The 23,773-nt window shown below is 42.4% G+C and overlaps 1 protein-coding gene across 1 annotated transcript in view; it reads right to left on the bottom strand.

Annotated features, from left to right (window-relative positions):
- LOC102827370 (sodium/glucose cotransporter 1-like) overlaps positions 1–23,773 on the bottom strand; it is a 114,463-nt gene that overhangs the window by 35,428 nt on the left and 55,262 nt on the right. Inside the window, exons 8-11 of the mRNA XM_006874946.1 lie at positions 21,064–21,284; positions 18,873–19,008; positions 1,776–1,883; positions 338–488 (exon numbers count right to left, since the gene is read on the bottom strand). Of these exons, the coding sequence (XP_006875008.1) occupies positions 338–488; positions 1,776–1,883; positions 18,873–19,008; positions 21,064–21,284 (616 nt within the window). The remainder of the gene's footprint in view (positions 1–337; positions 489–1,775; positions 1,884–18,872; positions 19,009–21,063; positions 21,285–23,773) is intronic.

The raw sequence follows: 23,773 nt of genomic DNA, 5'->3' as shown, positions 1-23,773 counted from the left end.
ATCCAAAGATCACAAATCATATTGCATCTGTCTAGGACAATGCCATTTACAAGTGGGGTAGACATGGGGGCTTCAAAAAGTTCATGGAAAAATTAAATGAGAGATAACTGAGTTCTTCTATGAACTTTCTAGAGCCCCTATGTATGTATAGCACAATGCCATATCTGAGGGGGACTTCAAAAAGTTGTGGAAAATGGAACTGCAAGGTAATAGGATTTTTCCAGGAACTTTTTGAAGCCCCTTATACAGTTTTACAGTCTAAATGTTTTGCTGAGTAACATACTGTGGGCCTTGCCACACTGAGAGCACTAATGAACCCTAACAGAGTCTCCTTCACCTTCCTGTGATCATGAGCTCCTTCTCCGTGGCCACGGGCCGTAGCCGAGTGTAGATATCCAGCGTGAAGAGGGCACTGGCACCATTGAAAACAGAAGTTAGGGAAGACATGAGGGAGGCCCACAGTGCGGACATTATGAAGCCACGTAAGCCTGCAAGAGAAGACAACCCCTGAGCCTCCACACTCTGGCTGCACCAGGCGAGGGCAGAGGCCTCATCTCGATCTTTTCAACATGCTGAGTAGTCTTCCAGGACATTGTAACTGTTACTTGGAATGAATGCTTGATGCCTGTCCTTGCTCTGACAGGACTTGGCAGTTCCCTGCTGTGCCTTTATATAACGGTAGCTGATCTCTCTGGAGCCATTACAACATCTCTTTAGACAATTGCCCCAATCTCCCTGTGGCCCAGTAGAAGGGTAGGGTAGGACACTATTATTGGCTCCTTTACAGATAAGGAGCCAGAGACTCAGAGATGCCTCAGTCCTCAGTCCTTAGCATCTCATTGGGCCTAATAGCACTGCCCACATAAAGCTGTTGCTGAAATTAAGATAAATTGAGTAGACAAGTTAGCACAGTGTTCAATACTGAGCAGGCACTCAACCAATGTTAGCGATAAACAGATCTAGTTGTGCCTCTCCTAGGATGCTGTTGTGATGTCAATTGCTCTGCTGAGATGTTTGTCTTATGAGTGGTAGGGAGAGATGAGGTTCATAAGGGCCCCTGGCTGGAGCCCAGTACAGCCATACCTCCACTGTGTTCAGTGGCCACTGGGGTGGACAAAGCTGGGGTCTTTTGATGTCCTGCCTGCCACTGCAATGCAGCTCCCTCCTTCAAAGCCTTTTCCTGAGGTTCAGCTGGGGAATCAAGACACCTGCTTCTGGAAATGTGGGCTGGCCAGGGTGGCATGCACTTGGAGGCTATCATTGTTGTATTTGATGTTATGGTCTTCATTTCCCCCCAGTCTACTGATGGTACCTTCCTATGCTCCCTAGAGAGAGTAATGCCCTGCCATGAGAGTTAAGAGAAGGGGAGATCAAGACACCAGCTTATTGTCTTCTCACAATGAAAGCCATCTTTGTGCTGGTCAACCCACAGCCCACTGGTCTGTAAGGTTGTGGAGGGTAGGATGAGATCATCATGCCCACCAGCACGTCGAGCCAGGAAGCACTGGCAGAGAAGGAATGGCAGACACTGTGTGCATGGGCCAGGTTTCTGAGAGCACACGCTCCATCAGTGCATGAGGAGTAGAAAGGAAGAAGGCCCAGCTTCTTCCACCAAGGCCAGGCAAGGTTCCCTCTCAATCCCAATCCCATTCTCTACATCTCCACCCAGAACCACAGGCCAGTTCCAGCCCTCTATGCCTAACTTATGACCAAAACTCCACGGGGACACAGATCAGAGACCTCTGTGGCCCTCGGTGGTGCCTTCCATTTCTTACCGACTGGGATCAGTTCCATCACCAGGACTGGGTAGGCGATGTTACTGCAGCTAATTCTGGTGCCACAGTGCTTCAGGCATTCAGAAGGCACAGCACAAGCCACTTTATCTGCAAAGAGAGAGGACAGTCATGCCAACATACAGGCGTCCCAGTGCTCGGAGCTGGGCACAGAGAAGGGAAACAAATGAATAACAGTGGTAGATTGTCCATGGGTGGCATACGTGGCTTAGCACTCAATAAGTAGTCAACTGGCTACAATGAGGCTGGTGGTTCAAACCTACCCAGAAACTCCTCAGAAGACAGGCCTGGTGATCTTTTTCCTACAGGGTCACATACTAGAAAACCTGATGGGGCAGGTCTACTTTACACATGTGACTCAAAATCGACTTCAGGGCAACCAGCAGCAACATTTGGCTGATTCTTGGTCTACTATTTACTACTCCAATCTATGATCCTGTGCTCCCTTTGGGAACTTGTAGAGGAGGAAGAGTCAGGAGACAAGGGGTCACACAAATCAGAGCTTCTGCCAGTTCACAGAGTATGATCCAAAGCAAGTCATTGTTGTTGTTGTTAGGTGCCATTGAATCGGTACTGACTCATAGAGACCCTATGCACAGCAAAATGAAACACTGCCCGATCCTGGGCCAACCTCACTATTGTTGCCACACTTGAGTCCTCTTAAATCCCTCAGTGATCCCAGCTGGGTACTGGAAAAGCTATTCTTCCACATACTAATGTATAAGCAACTCATAAAAATGTACTCCCTTATCCCTGAGAGGGGTGATACGTCAGAATATTTGGGGATAATTTTTAGACAAAGCAAAGTGAAGGCAATGAACAAAGTAGGACCCTCAAGAACTTAAATCAGGAATATAAACTTGTTGTGAGTTGCAGTTAAGTCATTTCTGACTCATGGCGACCCCACTGAGTAAACTGTGCTGTACAGAGTTCTCAAGGCTGTGACATTTTAGAAGCAGATCACCACACCAAGGTACCTCTTGTTAGGTTTAAACCACCAACATTTCAGCTGGTTGTTGAGTACTTAACTTTCTGTACCACCCATGAACTTCTGACCACTTGGCATAACCCAAAAGAAGCAGAATATCACTCAAGTTTATGGCAGACCATGCTATTTTACTGGGGCCACTATCTAGCTTGAAAAGGGATTGCCTACCATCTATAGAGGAGTGTGAAGACTACAAGGGGCAGCTGCAGTAGTGGCTCTGGTAGGGGTGAACTCTGAATCTAGGGGTAGGAGCATTTGCAACATTAAGAAGCATCCTCCACCAGGAGCATGTGCAAGTGCCATAGATGATTGTTCAGTGCCTTTCTTGTTTTAGCTTCTGGTGCATAGTGACCATGTCTATCCCTCTGTGGGTCTGGCCATCTTTGAGGAACAGAAAGAAGTGGTTCCAAGTCCATCCTTTTTAGCTAGTCATGGGTCTTAGCTCAGAGAATTTGGTCCCAATTTCCTGTCCCACCAAAGGGAAGAATAACTCTTCAATATGCTTCCTCCCTTATTGGCTTACTTTCCAGAATCCAGAGCCAAGATGAGATGCTGATCTCCTCAGTGGGGAAAGCATGAGATCTCATCTCTAAAACACTAGGAAGCCCCACCTGGGAGCCCCAAGCAAATGTCACTTGGCCATAGAACATTCAAAGTGGGCATGCAGGAGCTGAGCATGTCTCTGAACTGAGACCAGAAAAGATGACTACCAAGAAGAGGTATGGCTTTGGGGTGGCCTGGTAGAGCCCTCAGCTTAGAATGTCAACAGCCCATGTTACTTAGCAGTAAAAGTCATTTTCCATTTTGCTTGGCCAGGTCAGGAGCTCTGCAGTTCAGACTCCCATGGAAAAGGCCCACTCTGCTGCCATGGTGGCAAAAACACGGGTTATCCTGAGAGCCAGTAAATACTGGTACATCACAAAGCAACCAAACAAACCTCACTGCCAGAACTTGATTCCAACTCACAGTGACAGTATACAGGGTTTCTGAGTGCCTTAGTTCTCTAGTTCTGCTTTTGTTGTTGTTGTTATGTGCCATTGAGCCGGTTCTGACTCATAGTGACCTTGTACAGGGTTTCCGAGGCTGTAAATCTTTACAGGAGCAGAAAGCCTCATCTTTCTCCTGCAGAGCAGCTGGTAGTTTCGAACTGCTGATCTTAAGGTTTTCAGCCCAATTTGTAACCACTATGTTACCAGAGCTCTTTAGCTCCTGCTTTAACAGGACAGAAATATATTCTCTCACAGTTTAAGAGGCTAGAAGTCTGAGTTCAGTGCTCTGGCTTTGGAGAAAGGTCTTTGTATCCTTTAAGGATCTGTAGCCCAACATTTCTTAGAACTCTCTCTGTGTCTAGGCCTAATTTTTTCCCCTGGATCTAGGAGCTTCCCAGTACAAGGGCCCCAGGTCCAAAGGATGCACTCCACTGCAGACTCACGTCTCTCTCCTTTAATCTCTTGGAAGATAAGGAAACACTTTTATATGGGATGTGGGTTGGGATAGGATTAAAGGCATTGCAGCCTTAATTCTTTTATTGGATTATCTCATTAGATCATACAATGAGGGAATCATCATGTAATTGCCACATTACATAGTTACATAACTGCCAAACTGAGACTCATGACCCAGCCAAGCTGACATATTTGGGGACACACTTAAATACATGACATCGATTCTGTGAAATCTCTATAGGAAGAGACAATCTAATTTTTCTCCCACAGAGCAGATGGTGGATTTGAACCAGCAACATTGCAATTAACAGTGCAATGTCTAAACAACTGCACCACCAGGGTTCCTTTTTACCTTTAAAGATAGATGTCTTTTTCTGTAACCACTTATTGTTCTTGGGTGCTGTCAAGTTGGTTCTGATTCGTAGAGATTATATGCACAACAAAATGCTGCCTGGTCCTGCACCATCCTTACAATTGTTAAGTTTGAGTTTACTGTTGCTGTCACTTTGACAATCCATCTCGTTGGTGGTCTTCCTCTTTTTCACTGACGCTTTACTTTACCAAGCATAATGACCTCTGTAGGGACTGGTCCCTCCTGATAACATGTCCGAAGTATGAGATGAAAACATGAATAGCACCAGAATATTGTAAGATACAATATTGGAAACAAGCCGCTCAGGTTGGAAGGCACTCAAAATAAGACCAACATGGCCACCATCACAATTGGCCACGATAACAATTACTCACTATGCCTGCTTGTGTGTTTCAGTCTTGGAGAGGTTTGTTTCCTGAAGGTACTCAATTACTTACCTTAATGGCTCCTCAGCAAACAACTTGCTTGTACTTGTAATAGCTAACCAGACTGCCATTTTTGTTTTTGATTTTTCCTGCTGGTATTTTTTTTTTTCAAGAAGTATCTTCTGTTCCAATAGCTGTTCCTGACTAGTCTGCATGTCCTTTCAAGTGGGAATGTCCCTCCTCAGAGGACTTAAGATTCCACCTAAAGTCCTATATACTACAAAGGCTCTGCAAAGAGCCTATATCTGGGCAAGTTCTACAGCCCCTTTTAGGTGTTGCAATCAGTTATAGGCTGAAGATGGGCTTGCAAGTTTTCTGTAATCATGTTTTCTGATACTCCTTTCTACCCAACTCAAGTGTCTATTTTACAATAGTAGGCAAGGGAAACCAATATTTATGTAAGACAGTCAAGCACCTTAACATTATTTCCCCTCTTTACCCTTTCACACTATGCCTTGATCTCTGTATTACAGAGACAATTTCTTTTCTTTTAGTATAGGTATCTTTTCTTAAGCGTCATATTTTTAGTGTTTCCATGTTCTTCTTGGATTTTTGTTTTCTTGGTATGTTGTGGAGTATTAATTTTCTTTGAGGTTACCCTATATTCGATTCACTTTTTCCTCCATTTAAAACAGTCTATTTTACTCTGCAAACTCCCTGACTTCCTCATCACTTGGCTCTCTGTTCCTATATTTTTACCTTCTTTCACATTGTGATTGTTTTGATCATAGACTGATCTTCCAGATCCTCTGAATTTGTTCTTATAGCTCTCTTCTGTTCTGGACTTTTCCATCTGTCGACTGAGTTCTGGGTGATGTTGCCACATATGTCAATCTCTGGTTGTTGCCTGTTCTTGTTGGTTCTCAGTCCAAAGAACTCTCTTTAGGATGTTTTGAAGCACTGGGTTGGCTTTGACAAAGTCCCTTAGCTTCTATTTATCCTGGAATGGCTTTATTACACAGTCCTATTTGATTGGCAGCTTTGCTAGATAGATGGTTCTTGGTTGGCAGTTTTTTTTTTGCTTTCAGGGTTTTATATATGTTTCCCCATTTTCTTCTTGCCTACATGGTTTCTGCTGAAAGATCAGAGCTTAATCTTATTTGCTTGCCTTTGTAAGTAACACTTCTCTTTTTCCTAGCTTCTTTTAGGATTCTCTTCTTATCTTTGCTTTTGGAGAGCTTGATTATTACATGTTTTCATGATTTTCTTTTGGGGGAGTCATCTTTCCTGGGATTCATTGAGCTTTCTGAATACTTGTTTTCATTTTTCAGGATGTTAGGGTAAGTTTCTTCCAGAAGCTCTTCAACAATGTCCTCTATGGTCTTCTGTAGATTCTTCCAGAATTCTAATTATTCTCAAATTATTACTCTTCATGTTGTCACACATGAATTTTAGACTTTCTTCAGATTTTTTTTTTCATTATTTAGAGAATACTTTATTAGTTTCTGTAATCAAACCCATGTAGATAAGACCTTACATATTTAATACAGTGCATTACCCCTGTACAAATGGAAAAAAAAAATTAAGTTTAACATTTCTAATTATTCTCAAATTATTACTCTTCATGTTGTCACACATGAATTTTAGACTTTCTTCAGATTTTTAAAATCCCTTTTTCTGCTTGCTCTTCTCTCTTGGCAGTACTGAGAGATGTCTTCCAGTTCACTGGTTCTGGCTTCCATCTCTTCAATTCCAGACCTTTGCCCTTTCAGTGTATTGTCCATTTCTGATATTTTATTATTAATTGTTTGGACCTCTTTTTGCAGATTTTGAATGGTTTCCAATGCTATATCTATCTTATTTGATTGTTCTTGCAGCATTTTTCTGACTTCCTTATTTTTCTCAACCCCTCTGTGGATCATTTGGATACACCTCAATATCATTCTCCTGAATTCCTTCTCAGGCAGTTCCAAAGTCTGACCTCCTTCCTAAGGAACGTGTCTACCTGCAGCTCATTTGTTTCAGTTACTCTATCTTGTTTCTGGATATGTGCCAAATCTTCGACTGTCTCTTGGGCATCTTCAATAATTAGATGTATTTTCAATAATTAGATGCATATATTATTAAGCTTTCTGATTGCCTCAAAGTAGATGTGATCAGGAGATGGGCTTACCTTTTCATTTTTCTTATTACTCAGTTTAGAGTAACTGTAGCAGGTATTGGCTGTCTATCTGGTGTATAGCAACTGGTATTGGCTGTTGCCTGGATGGTGGGTTTTATAGGTGTGCTTGTAGCTTGGCTATATGACCACAATTGCTGTCTCTTCTTGGGTAACACCGGGAGAGAAAGAGCGCCTCCATCAAGGTAAAAGGGGAACCAAAAAATAAAAAGTAAAACCACAACAGCAAAAAATCCAGATTGGATAGTACAGTCTATAATCACACAGACAAAAAACCCCAACAAACAAACAAAGGTAGCAAAATATAAGTATGACTTTAACACCCCTTGCTCAGCTGGCTGAAGCTGTTCTGGGAAACAGTTCCATTTTAAGGAGTTCCTGTTGACCTCTCCCCCTTCTAAGATTCTGCATGCTGTGGTTTTTGCTGAGCAGATCTGTGCACATATGCAGTAGAAGCCTCTGGGGGTGGGAGTGGGGGTGGGGGTGGGGGAATCCACTCCCTCAGGTACACCCTCTAGTCACCAAAGAGGAAATGCACAGACAGTGAAAGACCAATGAACAGGAAAAAAATATTCACACCTTTATTTGTGAAGATTGGTCAGACTTCTGCAGTGGGAGTGCTCCTCTGACCCTGCTCCAGTACCAGCTGGCAGTTGCAGATCAGAAAATGCCACTTTTCTTGCTTCTGCTACAAATCTCACTAGAAGTAAGCTTTCTATCTTTCTAAATATTCCTTTATATATAGTTCAGAGTTCTGGGACTGTTCCCTGAACCTGCTTCATCCGGTATTCTGAATTATTACATCAGATGTCTGCATCATGCTTCTCCCTAATCTGCCACCAAGCCCTGTCCCTCCCCTTCCATCTTCTTTTGATGTTTCCTGCATCATTCAATATTCTGCCTATAGATAGAGTCCTTTAATACAGATACCAGAGGTTTGAATTTTCACTTAGTTTTTTCACACTGAGAAATGTTGAGCATGTTCTTCCCTTTTAGTTTTCTAACTTTAGGTCTTTGCATACTTCATTATAATACTTTGTCTTCTCAAGCTGCTCTTTGAAAATTCTTTTACTTCCTCATTTCTTCCAGTTGTTTTAGATTCTCTAGCTCAAGAACAAGTTTCAGAGTGTCCTCTGAAATCCATTTTGGTCTTTTCTCTCTTTCATCTCTTTTTTAATGACCTTTTACTTTCTTTATGTGTGTTGTTCTTGATGTCATTCCACAACTCTTCTGGTCTTTGATCATTAGGTCTAATGCATCAACTCTGTTCTTGAGATGGTCTGTAAATTCAGGTGGGATATATTGAAGGTCATATTTTGGATCTTGTTTTCATTTTTTTTTCAGTTTCAGCCTGAACTTGCATATAAACAACTGATGGTCTGTTCCACAGTTTGTCTCTGGCCCTGTTTTGGCTGACGACATTGAGCTTTTTTCTACCATATCTTCCACAGATGTATTTCAATTTGATTTCTATTTGCATAAATATACCAAAGCTGATCTTCAACAAAGGGTCAAAACACATTAAATGGGGAAGAGACAGTCTCTTCAACAAATGGTGCTGGCAAAACTAGAAATCCATTTGCAGAAGAATGAAACAAGACCCGTATATCACACTATATACAAAAATGAACTCAATGTGGATTAAAGACCTAAATGTGAAACCTAGAACTATAAATATCATCAATTAAAAAATAGGGTTAAACTTGTTGTTGTCAAGTGCTGTCAAGTCGATCCCAACTCATAGTGGTCCTGTTTCCTAGGAACAGCTGATGGGTTGGAATCACTGACCTTGCTGCTCAAACCAACCTGTGGTCCCAGTGTTTATCCTACAGTGCAACACTAGGACTCCACTAGCCATTAGAGAGATCAAATCAAAACAACAATGAAATATCATTTTACCTCAGTATTGATAACAAAATTTAAAAACCCAGAAAACAACAAATGCTGGCAAAAGGATAGAAACAGCCTAAACGTCCATAAACAGAAGAATGGTTAAACACACTTTGGTACATACACACAATGGAATCTATACAACATTGAACAATAATGAGGAATCTGCAAAACACCTTACAACATAAATGATCCTGGAGGACATTATGCTGAGTAAAAACTACTCAATCACAAAAGGACAAATATTGTATGAGGTCACTGTTGTAAAAAGTTATGAAAAGGTTTTCTTGAAAAGAAACATTCTATAATGGTTACCAGGGGTGGGAAGAAAGGGAAAATTATTCATTGGGTAGAGAATAGACATATGTTAACTTGGGTGATGGGAAAGGCAATATACAACAAGAGGGAATTTAGTCCAGGAAAGATGAAGGTAGTGGAAGACATAGGAAGGAGTACAAGAGTTAAAGTGACTAGATGTAAATACTGTTAACTGATGGTACATGGAAGAGACTGTAATCATGAAAATGACACAAAGTGTATGATTTGTTGAATGTGGAGATGATTATCTGTTCTGTAAACCTTCACTCAATTCACAAAAAAAGTTAAAAAAAAAAAAAAAAAGCATCATCACTGGCTATAGTGATTGGTGTGCAAATATGAATAGTAGCGGTATTAACTGGTGTTCCCTGTAAGCATATGGATTTGGCCTATCACAGACAGAATTGTACTTCAAGACAGAGCTTGAAATGTTCTTTTTGATGATAAATGCATGGCCATCCATCTTCAATCTGTCATTACCACCATTGCTGTTGCCCTTGATGGGTGACATCCAGTCAGTTCTCACTCATAGCGACTACAACAGAACAAAACACTGCCCAGACCCGGGCATCTTTACAATCATTGTTGAGTTTGAGTCCATTGCTGTAGCAACTGTGCCATTCCATCTTGTTAGGGGTCTTCCTCTTTTTCGCTGACCCTACACTTTACCTACCATGATGTCCTTATTCAGGGACTGGTCCCTCCTGATAATATATTCCAAAGTATGAGAGACAAAATCTCATTATCCTGGCTTCTAAGGAGCATTCTGGCTGTACTTTTTCCAACATAGATTTGTTTGCTCTTCTGGCAGTCCATAATACTTTTAATATTCTCTTCAACGCCATAACTCAAATGGATCAATTCTTCTGTGGTCTTCCTTATTCATTCCCAACTTTCACATGCATTTGAAGCTACTGAAAATACTACGGCTTGGGTCAGGCATACCTTAGTACACAAACTGACATCTTTGCTTCTGAACACTTTAAAGAGGTCTTGTGCCCCAGATTTCTCTAATGCAATACATCGTTTGATTTCTTTTTTTTTTTTTTTTAAGTTTTTATTGTGAATTGAGTGATAGTTTATATGGTCTCAGGACATCAGCTTTACATCCATCCTGTCGTATTTTGTTTCACTGCAATGATTTCAATCCCCTCCATGCATCATCATCCAACAACATTTTCTTCCATTTCCTCTGGGTTTTTTTTTGTTGTTGTTGTATTTTGCTGTTGTTTGTTCTTTTTAAGATGCACACTGAAGCACCTAGGGACTTCAAACAACCAAAGGGCATACCATGCAAACTGCCCCCCAGCTGCCAACACACAGCCCCTCTCCCTCCCTAAGTTGAGTGCCCAGCCTCTCCATCTCTCCATGTCATCATCTTTGCCTCCATCTCTGGTGTAGCTGCTTCGCTGGATAGGGTCCCACACTCTGCTCTTCTCCCTTGATGGTCCCAGGGTCCTCCGCTCCTGGACTGCAAGATCAACCACTCCCCTCCTTTTGTTACAAAACGTCTTTTATATTTGCAACATTCGCAATCAATCCTTACAGCAATTATTCACTATTGAACTACAAGAGTTTTATCCCCATCTTTCACCAGCCTTGTCTAGACAGGTTGGAAAATACTCAGTAGAGATTCTACCTTCCCCCGTGCCCTCTGAAACTAGGCTCCCTCTTGAAAGCTTGTACGCCAGTCACTTCACACCGTTTAGCCACTCCCATTTTGGGTAGCCAATGTCTAAGTTGCCCATCCCTGTCAGCTCTGTGTACTGAGGGGTTGGGAATGATCCTCGATGTAAAGATACATTCCCGCTTTTGAACTGCTACATCCATAAGTATAGGTCAAATTGATCAAATTGTACCAGATTACTCTTTTTTTCCTACTCTAGTCGCGTTCTGATCATCCAGCCATTGAAGCCAGGTCAAATGGGTACTATCTGAAAGTATGGGTGTTCTTGTGCATCTCCCCTCACTTCATATCAGCTAGACACTTCACTCTCCACTCTTGTCCTCTGTGGCTATGTCCCCATCCCTGAGCTCAGGAGCCCCTAGATCCTGCTATACTGCTGGCCAACTAAGTCTCAATTCAGGCTGACAGGAGTCTACTGAACGTGGTCAGACTTAGCTCACAACTTTGTTGCTCTTTTTCCCCCACTTTCCCTTATTGGTAGACCAACGTGGTCACCAGCAAGACCACATGCCTGCTCATGTATTCCCTTTGAGTCTCAGTCTTGGAAGGGGGTTTGCCCTGAGGGGACCCAACCACTTTCCTTGATGGCTCAGCAACAACTTGCTTATTCTTATAGTAGTCAGTCGGACTGCCATTATTTTTTTTTTTTTCCCTGCTGGCCTTTCTTTCAAGAAATATCTTCTGTTCTTCTAGCTTCTCCAGGTTGGTCTGCTTGTCTTTTCAAGTGGAAATTTTCCACCTCAGAAGATTCTGGATGGGAATCAGGATTCCACTTATGGTCTTATGTAATGCAAAGCCTCCACAGGAGGCCTCCTTCACTGGGCAAGTTCTAGCCCCATTTTAGGTATTCCAATCAGTTATACATTGTTTGATTTCTTGACTGTTGCTTTTATGAATGTTGATAGTGCAATTAAGCAAAATGAAGTGTCGTTGTTGCTGTTATGTGCCATGGAGTCGGTTATGACTCATAGCGACCCTGTACAGGGTTTCCAAGGCTGTAAATCTTTACAGGAGCAGAAAGCCTGATCTTTCTCCCACAGAACAGCTGGTAGTTTCAAGCTGCTAACCTTGTGGTTTGCAGCCCGATTCATAACCACTACACTACCAGAGCTCCTTAAATGAAGTGCAGACAACCTCAATCTTTTTTCCATTTATCATGATGTTCTATATTGGTCCAGTGGTGAGGATTTTTGTTTTCTTTAGACTGAAGTGCAACCCATACTGAAGGCTGTTGTCTTTGATCTTCATCAGTAAGTATTTTAAGTCCTCTTTGCTTTTGGAAAGCAAGGTTGTATCATCTGCATATCTCAGAGTCTTCCTTCAATCCTGATACCACTTACTTCTTCATATATTCCATCTTCCTGGATTATTTGCTCAGGATTCAGATTGAGTAAATTTGGTGAAAGCACACAACCCTGGCACACATCTTTCCAGATTTTAAACCATTCAGCATCCTCTTGTTCTGTTCAAGCAACAGACTCTTGATCTATATACAGGTTCCTCATGAGCATAGCAAACCATAAAACTATCTGATTCAAAATGTCCAATACCAGTCCACTCTAGCTCACCAGAACCTGAGATATTAATCTTTATGTGTTCCATTTCATTTTGACAACTTCCAATTTCCCTAAATTCACACTTCATACATTCCATGTTCTGTTTTATTTATTTTTCTGCATCTCTTTGAGTACATTTCTTTTTTGAAGTTTTTATTGTGAATTGAGTGATAGTGTACAAGGGAGAACGCCGGTTTCATTGCAACAATTACAATCTCTTCTATGCATCATCATTCGACAGTTTTTGCTACTATTCCCTCTTTTTTTTTTTTTTTTTTTTGGTGGTGGTGGGGTGGTTATACACAAAAACAGGAATGTATATTCATTTAAACAACCAAAGGGTACATTCTGCAAGCCTGCCTCCTAGACACCAGCACATAGCCTTTCTCTTTCCAAAAGTCTAGGGTCCTCAGCTACTCTATTTCACCATGTCATAATCTCTGCCTCCATTTCTGGGGTCACTGTTTCTCTGGATAGGCTCCCACATCCTACTCCTACTATTTTCCCTTGATGGTCCTAGGGTCCTCTGTTCCCGGAATATAAGATTAACTAGCTCCACCCCCTTTATGTTACAAAACTTCTACCTTTACAGTTGTGACAATCGCAATTAGTCATGATAACAATTACTCATTATTGAATCATAAAATGGGGATTTTATCCCCATCTCTTTTCACCAGACTGGTCCAGACAAGATGAAAACTATTCAGTGGGGATTCTACCTTCCCCTGCACATTCTGAAACTAAATTCCTTCTTGAAAACTTGTAAGCCAGTCACTTCGTGCCTTTATAGCACCTCACCCCCTATTTTAGGTATCCGCCCCATCAATCCTGTGTAAAGAGGTGATAGGATTGATCCTTGATGTGAAACTCCTTCCCTCTCAGTAGGTATTTTGAGCTACCACATCCATAAGTATAGGTCAAGTTCAGAAAATTGTTGTAATATACACTTGTTTCCTTTATTTGAAAAAAAAATCTTCTTCTAGTTGAGTTCTGATCATAAAGACATTGAAGCTAGGTCAAATGGGTACTATCTACAAGTTTGGACATTCTTGTGTGTCTTCCCTCACTTCTTATCAGCTGGAAGCTTCACTCTCAGCTCTAGACCTTTAAGACTATGCCGTCGTCCATGGGCTCAGGAGTCCCCAGGTCTTACCATACTTTGAACCAGCCAGCTGTTCCTCTTCTCTTTCTCATCTCCAGGTCAATGGGGGTCTATGGAATGTGGGCAAACTCAGCCCATATCTTCATTGCTGCCTTTCCCCTATGTCTACTTACCAGTAGACCAACTTGGTTACTAGCAAGCTTACATGCCTGCTTATGTGTTCCCTTTGAGTTTCAGTCTTGGAGAGGGGTTTGTACTGAAGGGATTTGGTTACTTCCTGGCAAACAACTTGCTTGTTCTTGTAGTAGCTAATCAGACTGCAGTTTTTATTTTTGATTTTTTCTGCTGGTCTCTCTTGTTCTGGTTATTTTGTTTTGTCTCCTCATTTTGAGTTGTGCCCCATCTTCAAATGAAGGTCCTGAAAGCTTCATTCTTCTCATGTCATTATGGTGTACTCTAGTTTGAGGAGGCAGCTTTTCCTAAGTCACATTTTGAGTGTCTTCCAACCTGAGGGGCTCATCTCCTGGCACTATATCTGACAATATTCTGATGCTATTCATAAAAATTTCATCCTCTGGTACTGTTATCAGACAATGATGCACTGCTAATGGTTTGCAGTGCTAACCATTCAGAAGTAGTCTGCCTCTTCTTTTTCCTAGTCTGTCTTAGTCTGGAAGCTCCATTAGAACCTGTCCACCAGAGGTGACACAATTGTTACTTAAAATACTGGTGGCATAGCTTCTAGCATAAAAACAATAGCAAGCCATCACAGTATAAGAAACTGACAGGTGACAGTCTTGGTGGAGGAGGTCAGAGTGCAGGGCCACAGCCAGTGGTTAGGGAGCAAAAATCACCCAGGGATTTATGGAAAAAGAGCTGTGATTTTTTTCCTCCTTCTTTTGCTATTTCTCCTTAAACTCCCATGCCCCGCACTGCCACATCCCCTCTGCCCAGCCCAGGTGTCTTCACACAGGTGGGAGCGCACCCCCAAAAGGGTCCAGCATTGAACACACAGGGCACAATTTTTCCGTAGTGCAAAGCCACTTAAAGTACCAGCTGAAAGACCAGAGGCTAATGCTCCAGCGGGTTCTTATGACATCTGACTGTGAGATTTAGCCTGGAAGTTAGCTTTCCTACTTGGGGGTGGGGGGAAGCTTTTATTCCTGCCCTATCTAACAAGTCTGGCCATACAGCTGAGCTATATTTGCACCCTGTAAAACCTCAACATAAAAGTCAAGAGCCAATACCACCTACTATATACAAGTCCAGTGTGTAAACCCAACACCTATTAAAAACACTAAAGGGAGAAGGACGCTGTGGATATGGAGAGACCTAAAAGTGTTGAAGAGCAGCGATGTCAGCTTGAGGACTAAGGTGCACCTGACCCAAGCCATGGTATTTTCAATAACCTCATATGGATGCGAAAGCTTGACAGTGAATAAGGAAGATTGTAGAAGAATTGATGCCTTTGAGTTTTGGTGTTGGAGGAGAATATTAAAACTGCCAAAAGAACCAATAGATGTGTTTTGGAAGAAGTGCAGCCAGAGTGCTCCTTGGAGGCCAGGATGGCTAAGCTTCGTCTCTCATACTTTGGACATATTGTCAGGAGGGAACAGTAGCTGGAGAAGGATGTCATGCTGAGTAAGGTGGAGGGTCAGAGAAAAAGAGGAAGACCTCCAATGAGATGGATCAGCCAGGTGGCATCATTGATGGCGTCAAGTGTGGCAGCGGTAGTGAGGTTGGCCCAGGATCGGACATTGTTTCGTTCTGCTGTACATGGGGTCACTATGAGTCGGTTCCGACTCGATGGAACCTGACAACAACAACAATAACTGATCATCAGAGAAAAAAGTGTGAATAATCTTTCTTCCATTCATTTTTCATTCTCTGTGCACCTCCACAGTGGTGACTAGAGGGGGTGCCTGTGTGTGTGGACATCCCATCTACCCCTGAAGATTTCCACTGTGCAGGCACACTGATCTACTCAGCAAAGACTACTGGACTAATTTGCTATGGGTTTTTGTTGTTGTTTTTAGTTTTTGCTTTTACATTTGTTTCAGTTTTTTGTCTTCTTGGTCCTACTTTTTTCCTTGGTGTAGGAGCTTTCTCTCCTGACATTACCTAAGAAGAGACAGCAATTGTGGCCATATTGCCAAGCTACAAGCATACCCTATAATATTCCACTATCTGGGCAGAAGCCAGTACCAGGTGCTACATATTACATAGATACCCAACTCTTGCTAAGATTACTCACAGTTGAGTAATAAGAGATGTGAGCAGGGAAGCCTATCTCTGGAACACATCCACAAGGAGGCATTCAGTAAGCTAATAATACAGCAACATACATTCATTTAATCATTGAAAACACATCTAACCTTGGAAAATGTCCAAGAAACAACAAAAGATCTTGGCACATGCCCAGAAAAAGAAAAGAGTAACTGAGACAAATGAGCTGGAGGTAGGCATAGACTTCGCATTAGAAGAAGAGCAGGCTTTGGATCTGCCTGAGAAGGAATTCAGGAAAATGATATTGAGACAAATTCAAATGCTTCACAGAAAGGTAGACGAAAATAAGGAAGAAGTCAGGAAAGTGCTACAGGAGCAATCAAATAAGATAGATATAGCATTAGAAATAATTCATAACCTGCAAAAAGAGGTCCAAATGATTAATAATAAAATATCAGAAATAGGCAATACACTGAAAGGACAAAGGAGCAGAATTGAAGAGATAAAAGCCAGAACCAGTGAGCTAGAAGACAAATCTCTGAATACTGCTAAGATAGAAGAACAAGCAGAACAAAGGATAAAAAATTTGAAGAAAGTCTAAGATTCATGTTGGACAACATGAAGAGGAATAAGTTAAGAATTATTGGTATTCCAGAACAGAAAGAATCACAAAAATCCACAGAGGAGATAGTTGAGGATCTTCTGGAAGAAAATTTCTCTAACATCTTGAAGGATGAAAATATAAGTATTCAAGAAGCTGAATGAACCCCAGGAAGGATAGACCCCCAAAAGAAAATCACCAAGATATATCATAATCAAGCTCTCCAAAATCAAAGACAAGGAGAGAATCCTAAAAGCAGCCAGGGAAAAGAGAAGTGTTACTTTCAAAGGCAAACAAATGAGATTAGCTCTGATCTCTCAGCAGAAACCATGCAGGCAAGAAGGCAATGGGGAGATAAATATAAAGCCTAAAAGTAAAAAAAAAAACAAAACAAAACACAAAACTGTCAATCAAGAATCATCTACCCAGCAAAGTTGTCAATAAAATATGATGGTGCAATCAAAACATTCCAGGATAAACAGAAGCTAAGAGACTTTGTCAAAGCAAATTCAGCACTTTAAAACATCCTAAAAGGATTTCTTTGGGCTGAAAACCAACAAGAACAGACAACAACCGATGACAGACATATGTAGCAACACTACCTGGAACCCAGTCAACAGATAGAAGAGTCCAGACTAGAACAAAATTACAACAATGAATTCAGAGGATCTGGGAGGTCAGCCAAAGAACAAAATAATGACAATGTTAAAGAAGGAGAAAATATAGGAACAGAGATCCAGGTGGTGAGGAGGTCAGGTAGATTGCAGGATAAAATAGACTGTTTCAAATGGAGGAAAAAGTTAGTAGATTATAGGGTAACCTCAAAGAAAAGTAATACTTCACAGCATAATAAGAAAATGAAAAACCAAAAAGAACATTGAAGAAAATGACAAGAAAGAATACAAAAAAACATGAACTCAGGTCAAGAAGGCATGCAAAATAAAGGAGCCAGCAGCACCACAAAACAACTAACATAATGATAGCAATTAAGTCATACCTATTGACGGCACTGAACAACAACAACATTGATAATTACACTGAATGTCAATGGATTTAATGCACCAGTTAAGAGACAGAGAGTGGTAGAATGGATAGGAAAACAGGACCCTTCAATATGCTGCTTGCAAGAGACACACCTTACACACAAAGACAAAAACAGATTAAAAGTTAAAGGATGGAAAAAACATACCAAGCTAATTACAATTTAAAAAAAAAATGAGCATGATTAGCAATACTAATCTCTGATAAAATAAATTTTAAGGCAAAAACCAGCATAAGAGATAAAGAAGGACACTTTCTCATGATTAAAGGGTAAATCAAACAAGATGACATAACCATAATAAACACCTATGCTCCCAATGAAAGAGCCCCAAGATATATAAAATACTGACAGGCAAGTTGTTGATAATCACCTGAGCTCCTTATTATTCACCAAACTGGGGCACCAAGCTGCACCTTGCAAACAGATTCGAGAAGGGTGAGTTTAAGGATTTGGGAACATTCTTTGGAGATACAGTATTTAGCATCATGGCAGAGACCCCAGAATATGTTTGAATTTGCTACTAGGATAGTTTCTAGAAGCATGAAGAAAACTACTGGCCCACCCAAACCAAACCAAGCCCACTGCTGTAGAATAGATTCCTACTCACATCTATAGAGCAGAACTGCCCTGTAGGGTTTCTGAAGCTGTCAATGTTTACAGAGTCAATGTTTACAAAAAGGATGAGACTTCATCCTTCTCTCACAGAGCAAACCTCTGACCTCATGATAAGCAGCTCACCACTTAACCCACTGCACCACCTGGCCTTCTTCAAAAGCTAGTACAGCTAGGATTTACTGAGACCTCTCTGTGGGATGAGGGCTCATTCAGGGGCTTAGGGAGGTTTTAACTGAATTTAGTGGAAGGAGAATGGGCCTTAGAGTCTGGTTCATATTGGGGGTCATGTCGAGCCTCCCTTTGACAAGCCTCATTTGCTCAACAAGGCTATGAAAGACGACTGTTGGGTTGTGAGCAGCCAGTATGGGGTCAGTTGGGCCTGGTGCAGGGCTAGGCCCAGAGTATAACCAGCACACTCATGTCTAGAGACTGTCTAGGTCTTCTGGGAATCGTGCCTCTGTGCTGGTATCCTGGTCTGACCTTGGTCAAGAGGCCTCAGTCTGCTTTGCTGGGCTTGAACTGGCCTCCCTAGAATTGACTCTAATTGCCCAGGTTGAAGGTCTTCCAGAATTGTGCTAAGCTGCACCCCTCACCCAAGCCCCAAGCCCTTGAGGAAGCAGTGTGAGGTCCCTGTTGGAGACCTGATGGCACACCAAGCAGGTGTGTGCATACAAACTGAAGTGAGTACTCACCTGGGAACAGGACGCGGCTGATCATCCCCGGCATCACTATACTGAACATAGGCAGCAGCTTCAGGTACCCGCACAGGATGCAGCCTGCCTTCACATGAGTCAAGTTCTTTGCTGCCAGGCACCGCTGGACAATCATCTTCAGGGAGACACAGGTGGGGCCAGGAGCTTTCTCAGGCCGGCTCTGCCTGCTGCACTGTGGCAGCCACAGGGTGTGCCCTCGGGAGGCCCGATGCCTGTGGGGATGGTGCCTGTGCCGTGCAAACTCAGAAAGCACACTGCCCTTGGCCTCATTGCCAGAACTGCATGGTGGCATGTGACAACCTGTTTCTGGCAGGGAAAAGACTCCCTCCTAGAGGCCATGTTGTTGTTGTTAGGTGCCATCGAGTCGGCACCGACCCATAGCGACACTATGCACAGCACAACGAAACACCGCTCAATCCTGGGCCATAGATGGTGGCAAAAACCAGAGGGCGCTTGCAAAATCATAAAGAGCACTACTCTGTCCTGTTTTTGTTGTTGTTAAGTACCATTGAGTCGATTCCAACACATAGCGACCCTGTATAGGGTTTCCGAGGAGCAGCTGGTGAGCTTGAACTGCCAACCTTGCAGTTCAAATGGCTTTGCAGCGTGGTGCATTAACCCACAGTGCCACACCAGGACTCTGTCCTACAGGGTAACTATAAATTGGAATCAGCTATAGATGGTAAGCCTAAAAACCCACTGCTATCAAATTGATTCTAACTTAGAGCAGCCCTACATAGGGTTTCTAAGACTCATGGCCACTCGTTATAGGGTTTCTGAGACTACATCTTTAGGGGAGCAGACAGCCTCATCTTACTCCCAGTGAACAACTGGTGGGTTTTTCCTCCTGTCCTTTCAATTAGCAGCTCAACACCAGAAGTGGTCCCTGGGCAACAAGGGAATACTCAGCTCTGGGACCAACTCTATTCATCTTCATGGAAAGGAAGTATTATAAGCCTCTTATATGCAAAACTCTTCTAACAGACCTGTCCTGATCCACTTCCAGGTGCAACTGCTATCATATAGGATATGACCTCATGCCTCGACAGAATGGCCCAGCAGGAAGGGAGTTGTATGGCACTTCAGAAAGAACATAGGCTCAGGTCAGTGCTTCAGAACAGTACAATCTGTGTATGCACTAAAAACTGTGTTCTAGGAGAACATCTAAATAATGTGCATAAACTCTCCCAGTGTGTTGTCAGCATAAAGGTGTAAAGCAAAAACTAAACCCACTGCCATCAAAGGGACTCTATAGGATAGAGTAGACTGCTCCATAAGGTTTCTGAGATTGCGACTTTATGAAAGTAGATGATCTCATCTTTCTCCTAAGAAGCAGCTGTAGGGTTCAAATAGCTGACCTTTCTATTAGCAGCCCCAAGCTTAACCCATGTACCACTAGAGCTCCATCTAGTCCATAAAATCCACTGTCATTGACTCAATTCTGACTCATAGTTACCCTATAGGACAAAGTAGAATTGCTCCTTAGTTTCTGGCTGTTAATCTTTTTGGAAAAGAGCTCTGGTAGCGTAGTGGTTACAAGTCGGGATGCTAATCTCAAGGTCAGCAGTTTGAAACTGCCAGCTGTTCCATCAGAGAAAGATGAGGCTTTCTGTTTCCATAAAGATTTACAGCCTCAGAAACCCTATACAGGGTCACTATGAGTTGGAACCAGCTCCACTACCACCGATCTTTATGGAAGCAGACTGCCTCATCTTTATCCCATGGAGCAACTAGTGGGTTTGAACTGCTAACCTGGCAGTTAGCAGCACAGCACTATCAACACCATGCATGATTCCGTGTCTAGAAAAAAGTCAAAATGAATGAACCAACATAGTAGTAAGAATGGTTAAGCCCAGGGTGGCAGGGTCCATGTAGGGTTTTCATTTTATTTTTCAGATTTGGTTTGCCAAATGTATTCTTTGGTTATGATCTCTGGTGGTACAGTGGGTTCAAAGTTTGGGCTGCTAACTGAAAGGTTGGCGGTTCAAACTCACCAGCCCCATGTATGCCAGAGTAGAAGTTAATGTATCAGATGGATTTGTGGGAGAAATCTCCTTTTAAAACTAGAATTTCTTACAAAGCTATAAAAGTAGGCTTGCCATAAGTAAATACATATCAGACAGGATGCCTGACAAGTGAGCAACACTTGCAGAGGGACACCCCTACATACCTGATTGGTGCACCAGGAACATAGGGAGAGGATGGAGAGGCCAAATACAATTCCAGGCCAGGGAAGATCTCCATGGATGGGATGTCGGAAGATGTGGAAAGAATCAGGACGCGGGGTGTAGCATTCTGGCTTGGCAGTCCAGTTTCCTTCGCTGACAATACTTGGGATGGCATTCATGTAGTTCACCCAGAGGCCCTGGTATCCTCCCACTTCCTTAAAGGCTTAAAGAGCATAAAACTGGTCAGTGCTGGGCAGAGAACAATACATATATCTAAAGGGCCAACATTGCAAAGATCCAGTTTGACTGAATAGATGGGAGGTAGGAGGTGTGGCTATAAAAGATGGTGGCCAATGGAGTGACTAATAGTCACCCTAGGTGCTCAAGGAAAGACCGACTCTTCCAAAGAGCCAGACCTATCAGTGGATGTTGTGGTGGCTGTATGCCCAGCACCCTTCTCCTCCTGCATTGGTGAGGTGGACCTAGTTAACCCCTCCTGCATTGGTGAGGTGGACCTAGTTAACCCCTCTGTTCCCATCTAACAGGTGACTTTGGTCTGATCAGCATTCCTATCTCCTGGAAAATAAATGAAGTGTCACAGGGATGGACGGGAGACCCTAGTGGGTATCATGAGAATCTTCCTGGGTACTCTTCTGCTGAAGGAACCAATAATAAAGGCTGGTACCATTTCTTTGAGGTTCTGAGCTAGTATGCCAGTTTGAAGCTATTTTCTCTCCCTGGTTCATTAGGAATCCTACATCCAGCCATGACTGAAAACAGTATGTTATTGGTGTGTTAAGTGCCATCTAGTCAGTTCTGACTCATAGTGACCCTGTATAGGTTTTCCTAGGCTGTAAATCTTTTCTGGAGCAAAAAGCCTCAACTTTCTCCTGTAGAGCAGCTGGTACAATTGAGCCACTCAATTTGTGGTTCACAGTCCAGTGCTTATCCTACAGATAGTAAGAGGGGACTTCACAAAAATTTGTGGGGAAAATGGGACTAAAAGATAATGGACTGTCCCCATGAATTTCTTGAAACCCCCTCAATATACGCCTGGACTCGGTAGTTGTTTAGTGCTGGCAAATTGGTTCCAACTCCTAGCAACCCTGTATAGGGGTTCTGAAGAGTGGTTGGTGAGTTTGAACCACTGACCTTGTGGTTCAAAATGACCACGAGGTTGAGTGCTTATCCTATGATGCCAGACCAGGACTGTTCAGTTGTGTGAGCAAAAAAAGTTATTTGCTGACTCTAGTTTTGAATTAACATGTGTCACAAGTTATTTAAATACCATAACATAGAAATGTATACTGCTCTTCCAGCAATGCTAGCAAAAGTTTTATGAACTTTCCATTTTCTTTCGAACTGTGGCATTCTTCTTCTCAATATCCAAAGTGGTTGACATTCTTAACATTAAAGAAAGACAGCTTTTTAAAAAAGGCACTAAAACACCCATTATTGTGGTTGTTAAGTGCCATCGAGTCAGTTATGATTCATAGAGGCCCTGTATAGCGTTTCTGAGGAGTGGCTAGTGAGTTTGAACTGTAGACCTTGTTCAAATTGACCTTGTGGTCCAGTGCATTAAGCACCACACCTGGACCCACATTTTATCAATGATTTAATTTAAAAAAAAAATTTAAAAAATTAGTCAGTCACAAAAAGACAAATATTGTATAAGAACATTATTGCAAAAGTTTAAGAAAAGATACCCATACTAAAAGACAAAAAAAAACTTCTTTGAGGGTTACCCGGGGTGGGAAGGAGGGGACGGTAGAGCACAGGTTAGGGAATAGTCACATCATAGCTTAGGTGTTGGCAAAGGCCATATACAAGGAAAGGGAGGGCAATACACAAGGGGATGGGGGTGCAAGAACCAGGTAGATAGGGGAACACTTAGGTAGGTTTGCATGGGCTAAACAGGACAGAGGTAAACAGTGATGTATGCTCAACCTTGGAACAACAGGGCTCTGTGCTACAGGGATCGAGGCATAGTGTGAAAGGGTAAATGAGGGTAAACAATGCTAAGATGCTTGGCTGTCTTAGTTTCCTTTGCCTACTATTGTAAAACAGACACTTGAGTGGAATAGAAAGGAATCTCAGGAAACATGATTACAGAAAGCTAGTAAACCCATCTTCAGCCTATAACTGATTGGAATACCTAAAAGGGGTCTAGAACTTGTCCAGTGAAATAGTTTTTGTAGTGTATAGGACCTTAGGTGGAATCTTGAGCCCCATCAAGAACCCTCTGAGGTGGGACAGTCTCATTTCAAGGGACATGCAGACCAGCCTGGAGCAGCTAAAGGAACAAAAGATACTTCTTGAAAGAAAGACCAGCAGGAGGAAACAAAAACAAGAATGGCAGTCTAGCTTTTACAAGAACAAGCAAGCTGTTTGCTTGGGAGCCAGCAAAGCAAGCAATCAAATCCCTTCAGGACAAACCCATCTCCAAGACTGAAACTCAAAGGGAACACATGAGCAGGTATGTAAGCTTGCTGGTGACTGCGCTGGCCTACATGTGAGTGGAAGTGGGGGAAAGGCAGTAATGAAGACATGGGCGCTGAGTTCAACCATGTTCCTTAGACTCCTGTTAACCTTGACATGAGAGAGAGAAGAGGAAGGGCTGGTTGATCCAAAGTCTGGGGAGATTTGGAAACTCCTGAGCCCATGAACACTGACCTAGTCACAGAGGGCTATAGCTGAGAGTGAAGCTTCCAG

This window comes from Chrysochloris asiatica, unplaced genomic scaffold (genome assembly GCF_000296735.1).
Source record: "Chrysochloris asiatica unplaced genomic scaffold, ChrAsi1.0 scaffold00306, whole genome shotgun sequence".
Taxonomy (NCBI): Eukaryota; Metazoa; Chordata; class Mammalia; order Afrosoricida; family Chrysochloridae; genus Chrysochloris; species Chrysochloris asiatica.
The sequence above is the reverse complement of the archived record's forward strand: the minus strand, read 5'-3'. Positions and strand labels throughout refer to the sequence as shown.